Source organism: Urocampus carinirostris, chromosome 20 (genome assembly GCF_059441175.1).
Source record: "Urocampus carinirostris isolate Australia breed hairy pipefish chromosome 20, RoL_Ucar_1.0, whole genome shotgun sequence".
NCBI classification, from domain to species: Eukaryota; Metazoa; Chordata; class Actinopteri; order Syngnathiformes; family Syngnathidae; genus Urocampus; species Urocampus carinirostris.
In genome coordinates, this window is record NC_142368.1 from 14,635,836 (window position 1) to 14,649,917 (window position 14,082).

The following is a 14,082-nucleotide window of genomic DNA, read 5'->3' on the forward strand; positions in this document are numbered from 1 at the left end:
CCGGGAATTGATGGTTATGCAGTCCGGACATGCATGATCGAAATGTTAATGTTCTTCATCACTTTGTATCTACTACACACCGTCACTGTGAGCAGGCTCAGGAAGTAAGAACAAAACAGGAAGTTGAAGCATAGCAACCAACGCCGTTAAACAATAGCTGCGTTTGTGTGATTAACGCATTGCTTTTTTTTTTTTTTTTACAGTGAGGAAACCAGCTTACCAGATCTCAGCCAGGACCGAGGGCGGAAGGCCCGACTGGAGGAAGAATCCTCGGGCTTGTTCACCTGCAGACCGTAGAGCAAAGGTCACAAGACATTCTGGGAGGGGGAACCATGCGGGGTCAAGTTTGTGTGATTTACCTGAGACATATCCCAGGATGGGGGCCAAAGTGTCAAACTGCTTGTCATGTTTTTCCCGCTCCTCTGGAGAAATGGACCATGCGGCACTAGGTCCACCTGCATGCAACAAAAAATGTATCGTAAAATCCAGACTATAAGCTACTTTTTCCCCAAACTTTCAACCCTGCGGTTTATTCAGTGATGCGGCCAATTTATGTAATTTTTCTAACAACCGCCAGCGGCGCTCGAGTACAGAAGGTAAGATTTAGACCGGTGGAATATATGCGCCGAGGAAGACTGCAACTTCTTGGCTTGTGCATGAATTAAATTAGCGTTGACATAACCTCATCGTGCAAAATGCAAAAAGAAAGGCACATCAAAAAATCCACCATCACCAACGGGTTCCGAAAAGCCGGTCTGCTGCGTGACGGAGAGGAGGGCACAGAATCAGGAGTGGATGGGAGCGTAGGACGACGTCTATATGACAAAGTATCTTTCCGACACTGAGGAGGACGACTTTGATGGCTTCAGTTCTAAGGAGGAAGATGAGGACGGTTTACCGTGATTTTTACAAGTACGGTATCTTTTTTTAACAGACCCGTTTACTGTGTTGCGAGCGTGTTGCTACCATTAATTGCCCTGTCACAGGCACCGTTTTGGATGAAAGTTATATTATTATTATTAAAGCTCTGAAAACTCTCTCGGTGTACCGTCTTTCTTTGTAAATATCTGTAACCCATGTATAATATGTTTTTGCTACTGTATTTTTTGTAATGTATTTATTTGTATTTATTTTAGACACTTATTCTGATATGTTTTGCATGGCCGAATAAAAAAGAAGGGGCGGAACAAAAGCGGGGTAACGGGAAGTGGGGTAAAGGTGAGACCTGTTTGTGGACGCGGCGGACAATAGTGGATATATATTTTTCCCACCCTTACCTTTGGAAATATACACTTTTTTTCCTTTGATTACTTTCAGCGGGACCCGGACTCTGCAGGTCTGCATCAAACCTCAAGTACTGGTATCATTTTCCGTTCATTTTGCCGGCTGTGATTTTTGGGCTGTGTACTTTAATGAAAGACATTCAGTTTCAATCGCGTGACTTAAAGTCGGGTTTGGGTTAATTTTGTGTTTGTGTTACATTTTATTCATGTGGGCGCATGCGGCTTATATACAGGTGCTGCTTGTGTAAGTACAAAATCGGTTTTCCTCTTCAAATGTGGTGGGTGCGGCTTATAATCAGGTGCGCTCTATAGTCCGGAATTTACGGTACTTTACCTTATTCTAAGCCTTTCAATCATTCATAACATTTTTCATAAAGCATTAATGTTTTTTGAGCCAACATTCAAATAATGTCATGGCTAATTTTTTCTGTATTTTCGATTTTCTTTAAACATACATTTATTTATGTTCAGCAAATTAAAACATAAATGATATACACATCAGCTAGCCCTATTGCATTGAGTTTTTCAGTGAATATCACATTTAGTGCTTCAAAAGGGAAATACTAGTTTATTTTGCTTTAATTCTAAACAAATTTCATGAAAAAAAACAAATATAAAACCAAGCCTAATATGTTATATGTATAAAAAGGTTTGGACACCTCTAATCATTTAAGATTTTCCTTGGCTTGTCCTAATGATTTATAGAGGGGTGCCCAAATCTTTTCATACATGTAAACCATTTCATCTGACTGCAGAAGTCTGCATGTCTATATACTAATGAAATGACATAAGGAAAATTGGACATCCCTTCACCATATTGTTTTCCTCATGCATTGTGAAGTAACGAAGCAATACTCATTATTGGCATATACAATAAATAAATAAATAAATCAACAAATCTTTTTTTCTTCTCCCGGCCCCAGACATTCTGCTAAATACTTGAAACCAATGCAGCCCGTTACTCAAAAAGTTCTCCCACCCCTGTTTTAAGCCAATGACAGGTATTTACTTCAAAGTTCCAGTTTATTGTCAATGGACTGGCAGTGAATGAGTAAAAAGTTTACCGTAAATTCCGGACTATAGAGCCGCACCCACCACATTTAAAGAGGAAAAACGATTTTGTAAACACTCAAGCCGCACCTGTATATAAGCCGCAAGCACCCACATTTAAACATGTAACACAAACACAAAATTAACCCAAACCCGACTTCAAGTCCCGCGATTGAAACTAAATGTCCTTCATTAAAGTCCACAGTCCAAAAATCACAGCCGGCAAAATAAACGGAAAATGATACCGGTACTTAAGGTTTGATGCAGACCTGCAGAGTCCTGGTCCCGTTGAAAGTAATCCAAGGAAAAAAGTGTATATTTCCAAAGGTAAGGGTGGGGAAAAATATATCAGATGAACACATTTACTCACGCAACTCCTTTTTCTTTAACCAACTTTTTACCCCCTCTTCTTTCCCTGTCTGTCCCTCACTTTTAGCGGTCCCCACTTAAACTCGGCACCCCGCGTTTGTTCCGCCCCTCATTTTTCGTTCACCCGTGCAAAACATATCAGAATAAGTGTCTAAAATAAATACAAATAAATACATTACAAAAATATACAGTTGCAAATACATATTATACATGTTTACACATATTTACAAAGAAAGACGGTACACCGAGAGAGTTTTCAAAGCTTTAATAATAATAATATAGCTTTGACAGGGCAGTTAATGGTAGCAACACTCGAGCGCCGCTAGAAAAATTACATCAATTGGCCGCATCACTGAATAAGCCGCAGGGTTGAAAGTTAGGGGAAAAAGTAGCGGCTTATAGTCCGGAATTTACGGTACATAAAAAAACTAAACTCCTATGAAAGGAAATGAGATTACTTAAGAATATATTTGAGCTTTTACAGTTTTTTTTTTTGCTGTGAATGTGGAATTAATTTTAACCTTGTGCATCACCTGGCAGAGCTTTGTGCCACAAATTTCTGCCTATGTGCATACTTTGTCTGCGGAATAAGCCGGTGTCCACCCTTGGATGCACACTCTTGCCAATGTTTAATGCATAAAACTTCACAGTCAGCTGCTTTCACTCTTGCCGCATATCTTAAGACGGCGGCTATAAACTTGAGTTGAGTAGTAAAAGTGGAAAAGATGGAGATATCAATCAATTAATTACAAGGGAGTCGGTCCAATCATAATACGATGTGACAACTCATTTTCAAAGGCTTAGTTGCTGATGATAAATAGCGTTGTCACAATGGATTCATCAATCATTTTCTTGGATTTCTGCAGACTCATGACCAGCACAAGTATGCAAATATATTATTTATATGCAAATTAGGGAACATGCATTCAAGATGTACAGCCAGCCTACTGTATTCATTCACATGTTTTTACTGTCATGATGAATCGTACCAATATAAAAAGTAAAAAAGTGCGATTGAGTTTTTTTAAATAATTTTGGGACTGAAAATTCATGTCTAAATCAAATCAATCTCAAACCTTTTCCCAAATGACACTCCTGATCCGTCCACAATTTTATATGTCAAAAACATTATGTTGTTTGTTTGGATCCCTCGCCCACTATGGCAGTAAGGGGCACCATTTTCCTGTCTTGTGTCTTGGGCAAGTACAGCCTGGTGGCACCCATCCTCTGCAGGAATAGTTAGACATTGTCAACCCTGCATTGATTTTATCAAAATACCACAAAAAGTTAATATGAACAAAACAGGCCCACTCCCCCAGTTATTTAGGATCTACTGTAGTATCCGTTAATGCCCAAAACCGGCTCATCTCTGAAGATCGGGATGACACATTACACCGAAAAACAACAACAACCCGATGATGAAGGTTCTGTATCCAAGTCAGATTAGGAGGTTTCTCCTTCTACTAGCAACCATGGAAACCAGTTTCATCCGTTTCATGAAGGGGAGCAAACCCCGACCCAAAAAACAGCCTGGAGAGAGATGCCCGCTGCGAGGAGGTACTTGTCCAAGATACAACGTAAGAAATGGTGCCCCTACGACCCAGGTGGTTAAGGGATCCGTGAACAAGTGAAAATTAATATGCGATTGATTAAATGATTACAATACAACCAACTACGGTTATCAAAAGGATTGTTGACATTTCATTTCGATGTGGAAATTAATCAATTGGCCCTCTATGCTTTTTGTATGTTCTCTATCTTCTGCTTACGATCAAAAGCGAGAGGTTAAGATTTATCATCATCAGATATAGATTTGAAAAATGTTAAGCTGTTGTTTCAGTTCCAAATCATAAACCTTTTAGCCTCCTGGCCAGTGTTCCCTCAATTGCGCACTGCTCGCACATTTTCTGCGCACAAGAAAATCTAGCCAGCGCACAAAAATGAGGACTCAAAATGACTTATTAAGAAGCGACTTAAGTCAAAGTTACAGTGCATGAAGGTAAAAATACAAGGGTTCCCCTGACGTTGTTTCCTAAATGCGGTATTTTGAAGTCGAACGAAGTTGAGTAAAGTTAGTAGAGTATGTCGGGAACCGGCTTCTTTGGCTCGGCCCATTAAAAGGAACCGGTTCTTTCGGGTCCTAAACGGCTCTTCAGGTTGTTTTTGCTTTTTTAATCCCAAAATGACCAAATATTAAGTAAAATTATGCACAAAATGACTTAAAGGAAGGGGGGAATAGAACAAAAAAGAAAAAAAATACCAGAATGAAAAAGTAGTGAAAAGCTCTCAAAAGAAACAAAAAGAAGAGAAAAAAATAAGGAAAAATTTAGAAAAAAAGCCAGAAAAAAAGAAAAGAAAGAAATGTAGGTTCAAAGTAAATAGAGAACAAAAAGAAAAAAGTAACAGCTCGGAAAAAATAAACACAATGAGATTTTTTTTAAAGGAATTTTAAAAAAAGTAGAGAAAAACACAGAACAAAGAATAAAAAGTTTGTGTTGCATTTCCAATTCTCATTTCGATAAATAGATATCGGGCGGAGTCGTGTAAATAAAAAGTGAATCTTGTTGCCAACATTGTACTTCCACTAAAAGTGTGATTAAGTACAGTTCTGTATCTTGCAACCGACTAAATAAGCCCCCCAAAATGTTAATATTATGCGACAGAATATATCAGGAAATAAAAAGAAACGGATATCTTGTGAAAGAATTGTAAGAACAAACGACGTTTGTAGGCCGTACAACCTTTGCAATAGTACATGAGTCAATTCATTCAAAAGTGAAATTTTTTTTTGCATTGCCGGAAACTCAGCAAAATGTAACGTGATGTCAAGTTTTGGACATGTTTGATAATGACTTAGTTGCCACACTTGGGATTGCAGTTGCTCACTGTTGTTTCAAGCGTAGCTCACAGACTTTGTGTAAACGCTCAGACCCCTGCAAAATTACAGGGAACATTGCTCCTGGCTAATTTGTTCTTTTTTGTTCAGGGAAATGCCAGCTTACTCTCACCGGAACTCCTTCCAACCCAAAACAAACATCACATCTTTGCAAGCATGGCACGACAATCACACACACAATCCAAAAGTCCCCTATCTGTTGCCTTGGGTTGAAACCGGATCAGCAATGTGTTCTAAAAGGAGTGGAGCAGAACCAACCGCATCCAGCTGGGTCACCAAAGAAAGCGCGTTTGAATCGTTAAGCTGCTTTCCCAATAGAATCTGCTCACTCCGCCCCACATCCACACACTCAACACCTGTGCAGGTGCGTTTCGTCCCGTACCCTGACCCCTTTTGTATCATTGTCTAGATAACCTGAAGTAATTAATGTGGCGCTAGATGTAACTACTCTGTAGAATGTAGGATTTGGCACAGCCCCGTAGGGACAGGAAGTGGGACACGACAAAGCTCCTTAATACGCTGGCGGTTCGCTTAAAACAGGCTGGACAGAGTTTGAGAGCTTATGGATGCTTACTGGGATGCTGGGAGTGAAGATAACAATAACTCAGGTGGGAGGCTCAGCTTTCAAGGTTTAGTTTGAGAAGAGACAATTGCAAAAAGCCTCCACACCAGAAGTGGACATTTAGCAGTGTTTGGCTTTGGTTTGATGTACCGTAAATTCTGGACTATAAGCCGCTACTTTTTTCCCAAACTTTCAACCCTGCGACTTATTCAGTGTTGCGGCCAATTTATGTCATTTTTCTGACGGCCGCCAGCGGCGCTCGAGTACAAAAGGTAAGATTTAGACTGCACCTTCTTAGCTTGTGCACAAATTAAATTAGCGTAGACATATCCTTATCATGCAAATTGCAAAGAGAAAGGCACATGACGCAACTTTCAAGCTAAACGCAATTGAGCAGTCCGGTAAAGAAGGAAACAGAGCTACTGGACGTAAACTTTCTTTTGCGAGCGTGTTGCTAGCGTGTTTTTGAAAGAGGGAACGTGGGACGACGTCTGTATGATGAAGTCTCTTTCCCATACTGAAGGAAGACGACTTTAATGACGTCAGTTATAAGGAGGAAGATGAGGACGGTTTACCGTGGTTTTGGCAAGTACGGTATGTTTTTTTTTAAAAGGCTCGTTTACTGAGTCGCGAGCGTGTTTCTAGTTGCGTTTTGCTACCATTCACAAGCACAGATTGGGATGAAAGTTATAATATTATTATTAAAGCTTTGAAAACTCTCTCGGTGTACCGTCTTTCTTTGTAAATATGTGTAACCATGTATAATATGTATTTGCAACCGTATATTTTTGTAGTGTATTTATTTTAGAAACTTTATGCATTCTCATTTCTCCCTCCACAAACACTTCTTTTCTCTGATATGTTTTGTGCGAGCAAATGAGAAAGAAGGGGCGGGGCAAACGCATGCTGACGGGAAGTGGAGTAAAGGTGAGACGTGTTTGTGGACGTGGACGGCAATAGTGGATATATATGTTTCCCACCCTTACCTTTGGAAATATACACTTTTTTCCTTGGATTACTTTCAATGGGTACCTGGAATCTGCAGGTCTGCATTAAATGTTAAGTACCGGTATCAATTTCCGTTCATTTGCCGGCTGTGTTTTTTGGACTGTATCGGGTTTGAGTTAATTTCGTGTTTGCATTGCGTTTTTTCAATGTGGGCGCATGCGGCTAATATACAGGTGCGGCTTGTGTATGTACAAAATCGGTTTTCCACCCGAAATGTGGTGGGTGCGGCTTATAATCAGGTGCGCTCTATAGTCCGGAATTTACGGTATTTTAGTTCTTCACCATCAAAAAACAACAGTAATGACCAGCAACCTCCAAGGTATCACCGCAAACATCACAACCCACCACTAAGAGCTTGGACATGTCACCAAATTTAAAATATCTTGGATCTGTAATATCACAAGAGGAGTCAAAACCAGAAGTCATGGTTGTGATGGCTGAAGCCAAAGCCAAACTTGCCAGACTGAAACCAATCTGGAGGGACAAGAACGTTGCAGTGAAATAAAAAATCAGACTCATATATCTACACTTACCAGACTTAGACTCACAGATCGAGGCTCGAAAGGTAAATCCAGGCCATGGAGATGCAATGATACAGAAAACTTTTAAGCATCAACTACTTAGCCCATGCGACAAACAAAATGGTGCAAAACACCATTAGAGGGCACATTGGATCCTACGAAGAACTGTTCGCAGACAGCAACTTTAATGGTATGGTCACGTCACAAGACTATCAGGACTGACCAAGATAATTCTCCAGGGCACAATCCATGGGGGCAGCAGGAAAAAAAAACAGAAAAACAACTGGGCCGACAACATTAAGGATTGGACGAGTGCCAACTTTGCCACAACCCATGAGCAAGCCATGGACCATAAACAGTGGAGAAGGCCTTCCAGAGTTGCTTCCTCGTGGGTCCCCCAATGACCAATGAGGTTAAGGGTTCCGTGAAATGTGAATTTTAGTTCTGTTTAAAAGCTTGAACAGGCAGCAATGTTTAATTTTAATCTCATTTCAATTACTATCAATTTTAAAACATGTTTTGTATTTTTATTTATTTAATAATGTTTTATTTTAGAAATCAAAATATTTTTTCATAAGGATGAAATATTTAAAAAAAATGTGATTTAAACGATCAAAATTGTATATACATGGCATTTTTAATTGTACTTTGAGTACAATAAAGATGACTGCTGTATATTGAATACAGTATTATATACAAAAGCGTGACGTAATTGTATCTCCTCCATTAGTAATATATTGTCCCGGTCATAGGAAAAAGCATACCGGTATATACGTTTCCATGTTTTACTTTTTTGTCTCTGTGAATCGTTTACGGCCCATTTCTGGGCTTTTTTTAATAAAAAAAAAAGATTTAACCTATTTTTTCGGGTTGTCTTTAATATAATATCTGACCTATATAAATGTGACCTAATTCACATTTATAACGTTACAGAATGTTTGCCAAGTAAAAAATGAAATATGTATAATTTTCACAATTTTTCCAGGTGAAAAAAAATGATATGTTTATGTCAAATTTAACTTTTGCTCTATTAAATGCATGTTGTTAGTATTATTCCTAAAATGAGGGATTTTTCGTTTTATTTAATTTACTATAAAGGATTTAATATAATACAAATTAAATTTTGTTGAATGCAGGGGGATTTTTCCACTTAAGGCTGAAGGTCGCGCCGTTCGAAGTGTAGTGTTTCGGCTGGGGAATTTTGATAGCGGGGCGCTGACGAAGGAATTAGGCCTTGTTTTGTTAAACGCTTGGCATTGCTATGAGCTGATAAGCTTTCTTGTTGTGAGCCCTTCAGACATGGCGGCGTCTTCCGGCGAGGAGGAGATGGCGACTGGGTGGAAGCCACGTGAGGAGATACTGGCACGCCCAAGGGAGGAGACAGCCTGCCCAAGGGGGAGGGGCCGATGCCCCGACGTGTCAAAAGAACGGAACACGGAAGAGACAGCATAGACAAACGGGAGCAAGGCTCGACGAAAACTAATTAGACTAATTCGACAATAATTCGGCAAATTTCGATGGAATTCACTTAATAAATAATTTAAGAAAATAAATCTGCCCCCGTGTGAAAATGCCTGTCCCTTGTCAATATTATTTCCATAATATCAAGAAAAAATTGTTAGGAGAATAAAGTTTGTGTTTGGTTAATGGGGTCAGATAACTAATTCGAACAATTTGGTAAACGCTACATTTATAATATAGTTTTTCCCCTAACAGTGTCTTGAACAACTAAACTGGTCTGACATTATTAATTTCTGTGGGAAGTACTACTTTGAATTTTGTACTACTAGTGAAAGGGATTGATCTTAAAAACCAAGCATGAAAACCATGTCATCAGTCTCAATATACCAGCAAATCAGGTAACATTTCTGTTTTTCTACCACATCTCTGGGTTACACGAGCTTCAGATGAGTGCAATCTGCTGAGGCGGCCCTGACCAACAAGGCCAGAGTTTTATGATATCAATCAAAAAGATAAACGTTCCATTTTGTCTATCCTAACAGACACATGACTCAACAAGTAGTACTTCCCTCCAACAAGGGTGTCCACACAGCAGATCTCAAACCACCCCCTTTGCCAATATTGGAATAATATTAAAGAGCAGAGATGCCCGTGTGGAATTACAATAGATTGCTACGCTTCCCTTTGTTGCCTTGGTGCAGCGTTTAGTCAAAGCTCCATAGATCCTCCTCAGTTGCCTGCCAGGCCTCGAGGGAAGAAACCACGTGGTTGCCTTTAGGACTGTTGACAAACCCAGGGACACAAATTGTTTTTGCCTGCTTTTTGATTGGGATGCAGGATGTCAACCCTTTTGAGGAATGCACTGGCACTGATAATGGCTTGACAGCAGTAAGGCCGCAATTATTTTTATCTTGTTCTACTTTTGCATAACATCAGGATTAGGCTGGAACCATGTACACGTCAAAGTTAGTTCAATTGGGAGAAGAATGTAAACTCTGCAAAGGGAGGCTGGCAGCCGAAATTGAACACGGGACTTCTGAACCATGAAGCGGACATGCTAACCAGTCTATATTTATCCCCATTTATCATTATTTTTCTTACTCATTCATCCATTTTTTTGCACTGCTTATCCTCAATAGGGTCACGAAGGTGCTGGAGCCCATTGAGGCAATCTTTAGGCAGGACAATTCACTCACTCACTCACACCTAGGGACAATTTGGGCCCAACAATCAACCTGACATGCATTTTTTTCTTAATGTGGGAGAAAACTGGAATGCCCGGGGGAAAACCCACACAGGCACGAGGAAAACATGCAAACTCCGCACGGGGAGGCGTGTAGCTTTTCTTACTCATAAAAAGCCAATTCAATGTTCTGGAAATTACTTGACATATCTTGCAGAGAAACCGCCAATTTTGCTCCACTTTGTTGGGGCTCTGCAGCATTGTATATCCTTAAGGAAGCCTGGTTTGTTTTAAACGTATCAAAGTATAATACCAACGTTCATAAAAAGTAGTAATTTAAAGGATGAGAGGACTTTGTCCAACTGTGACAAAAGGTAGTTTAAGAAAACATAATCCAGAACAGTTTATTACTTCTCGGCTTGATTACTGTAATGTATTGCTTTCTGGTCTCCCGATGTCGAGCATCAAGCTGATTCAGAATGCAGCAGCTAGACTTTTGACTAAGACCAAAAAGTTTGAGCATATTACTCCTATATTGGCCAACTTGCACTGGCTCCCAGTCCACTTAAGATGTGACTTTAAGGTTATCTTATTAACATATAAATGTTTGCATGGACTTGCACCCTCTTATCTCTCTGATTTGATTTGCCCGAATGTTCCTGCACGGAGTCTGCGCTCGGAAAATGCCGGTCTACTTGTCACTCTGAGAGCCAAGAAGTCTGCAGGTTTGAGAGCGTTCTCCATCCAGGCCCCGGTGCTATGGAATGCCCTGCCTCCGGAGATAAGATCTGCAACCTCGATGGAAGTTTTTAAATCATGGCTTAAGACCAGGGTTGGGCAGGGTTACTTTAACTGGATTACTTTCAATTACTTTTGGATTACTCCAATACCAAATATGCTAATAAAAGACAAAAGAAACTAAATATGAATAAAATGACTAAATTTTGTGCAGGCTTGGGGAGTAATGGAATACATGGAACGGCAAAAATGATGTTTGGATTTATTTTCATTTTGTTTCTGTCGCATTTGATGTTTTGCCGGAGATCAAAGAGATCAAAGCCAGGAGAGAAAGCTTACCACGTGTTGTGAGTCATAATTCTATTCATATTTAGTTTATTTTGTCTTTTATTAGCATATTTGGTATTGGAGTAATCCAAAAGTAATTGAAAGTAATCCAGTTAAAGTAACCCTACCCAACCCTGCTTAAAAGACACTTCTATTCCAAAGCTTATGATTGATGCCCACCTCATATTCTGTATTGTCCTGTCTTTTTCCGACTGCCTGCCTGGTGGTGATACGAAGGAGAAGGACGATTTGAGATGAGTCAGCAGGACCAGCGTTTGACCTGAAGCATGTGAACGCCTGCATGGACCAGCTGGCAAAGAAGGGAAGCTGCGTCGTGGCCGTCATAGACTTTCTGTACTAGTTTACAGGCTGGGGGCGTCGCTGCTGTCATGCACTTTCCGGACAAATCTTCAACATGTTACCTAGTGTTTACTATGTTTGTGTACTGTAATGCTAAATGTGATTCACCCTGGTCATCCTGAAAGGGGGATACCACTTGTGAGGTCCCTTCTCAAGGTTTCTCTTTTTCCTCACGCTGAGGTTTTGAGTTGTTCCTTGCCCGCATGTTGGTTTTAAGATCAGGTCATTGTGTCATTGTAATCCTGTGCAGTCCTTTGAGACATTTTTGTGATTAAGGGCGTCATAAATAAATTTGACTTGACTTGACTAGTTTATACACAGGGAATACTTGATCCTTTTGACTGTCTTGAAGTTCAACTCTACTTCCTTACCGTTCATGACTACAGGTGGAGGTGTGCGCCACACGGCTGGCTAACTTGCAGACATTTGCAGAGGAAGGGCAGGTCATATAGCCGAGTAGACTGTGTGCGCTCTGTGTATGAGAGAGAAAAGAAGTGTTTGTGGAGGGAGAAATGAGAATGCATAAAGATGTTAAAGAAATAAAATACGAGATTGAAAAACGAGGCTCTGCATCTATATTTCATTTACAACAGCATGTGGCAGCCGACTATGTCTTGACACGGCCGGTAGATTATATTAAAAATTACCATATTTTCCGCACTATAAGGCGCACCGGGTTGTAGGGCGCACCCCCAAAAAATAGTTTTTGGTCCAATATTTTCCATACATAAGGCGCACCGGATTATAAGGCGCTACAATGCGAACGTCGACAAAACAGTCGGATAGTTCAGTCCAACTTATTACCCCCTAAACATTCCGAAAGCTTGCAAAGAAGCAAATACGTGTCTCAGACACGTGCGGATGCGGTGTCTGTACGATGTCACCAAACAATCATTTCTTAGTTTCCATTTTATTTTTTGCTGGCAACTGTGTGGACAGCAAAGTAAGAATTTTATTGTACAGGGAAACGGGATTCTTTACTGTACATTTGACAATAAACACTTTGAATTGAATTGAGTTTAAAAATAGACTCATCACAGAAATATCAAGATCGTTCTAAAACAAGATACCGGGAAAATATAAATTCGCATAGCTCACCTAAGTTCTCTTGCAGCCTTCACGTTCATTAATGATACGTAACCATGGTCTTCTTGCAACCGTGAGTGTAGTAAATCCAGGAGAGTAAAATATTTACAAATACAGAATAGTAAAACATGCTTTCTCTATGTCGTAGTGCAACCCAACGTGTGATTCACATTCATCTTTTTCGGCCAATCGCAGGCTTTGTTTCGCCCCTTTAGCCTATGAGAGCCTGTAAATGATAAAAAGGATCCGCCCCCTTTACCTCCGAATAACTTTAGCCAATAGTGACTAATTCACATGATGATTGACACATTGGTTGGGAAATGAAACGCCGGTATATAAATCCCAGCATACACCGCGGACGACTTCGCCTTCGGGGGAAAATCTAGTCGGCGTCTGCTTGCTTTAGTTGCAAGACTTTGCGACTTAATATTGATCCATATATAAGGCGCACTGTATTATAAGGCGCATGGTCAGCTTTTGAAAAAAATAAAAGCTTTTAGGTGCGCCTTGTAGTGCGGAAAATACGGTACTTTCTATTTTCTTGTGCAAACAAGGCTATCGTATCCACCCTAGTTGACAAATATCAAAACGCCCCGAGGCGTGTTATTAGTGAGCAGTGTCAAATACACAACAGAGCCTACTCCTATTTCTTTGGAGCTTCAGGTACCAAAACCACTCATACCACCCGGAAAGGAAAGTTTTGATGTTGCATAAAACCACATTTGCTGAATTCAGCTGAGATGTCAAAGACGTTTGGACTCTCCTTGCATGCTGATAGACACCTGTGCTCGGATGTGACGATCAATGCATCATTGTGGGTGTAAGTATCCAGTATGTGTGTGCGAGGGGAAGAGAACGTATTTGGCACACTTTGCATAGAAGGGCTATCCTGTTTGAACACAGGAAGCTTTGCCAAACCACGAAAAGAAAGAAGGTAGTGTGTTTTTGTGTGTGTATGCTGTATATTCACCTTCCCCCTGTTAGTACTGGTGCAGTCGCAAATCAATGGTTAATCTAACTTACAGCAAGCTCCTTTAGGGGCATGTATGAATCGAAACACATGCTTTTCTTTTAACGCTCCTTTTTGATACAGGGTGACCCAAAAAGATGCGTACCCAAATTTTATCCGATAAAAAAATCAATTTTTTAGCGATTGTTTTTTCTGTTGCAGGACGTGAAAGGTGAAGCTATGGATGATCATTTGCAGCTATAGTTGCCCTGAAAATGTCTTGTCAGCA

The 14,082-nt window shown here is 40.2% G+C and overlaps 1 protein-coding gene across 1 annotated transcript in view; it reads right to left on the reverse strand.

Annotated features, from left to right (window-relative positions):
- itsn2a (intersectin 2a) overlaps positions 1 to 14,082 on the reverse strand; it is a 56,162-nt gene that overhangs the window by 36,727 nt on the left and 5,353 nt on the right. The window contains exons 2-4 of the mRNA XM_088325392.1: positions 12,130 to 12,230; positions 360 to 455; positions 221 to 284 (exon numbers count right to left, since the gene is read on the reverse strand). Coding sequence (XP_088181518.1) covers positions 221 to 284; positions 360 to 455; positions 12,130 to 12,136 — 167 coding nt within the window. The 5' untranslated portion in view covers positions 12,137 to 12,230. The remainder of the gene's footprint in view (positions 1 to 220; positions 285 to 359; positions 456 to 12,129; positions 12,231 to 14,082) is intronic.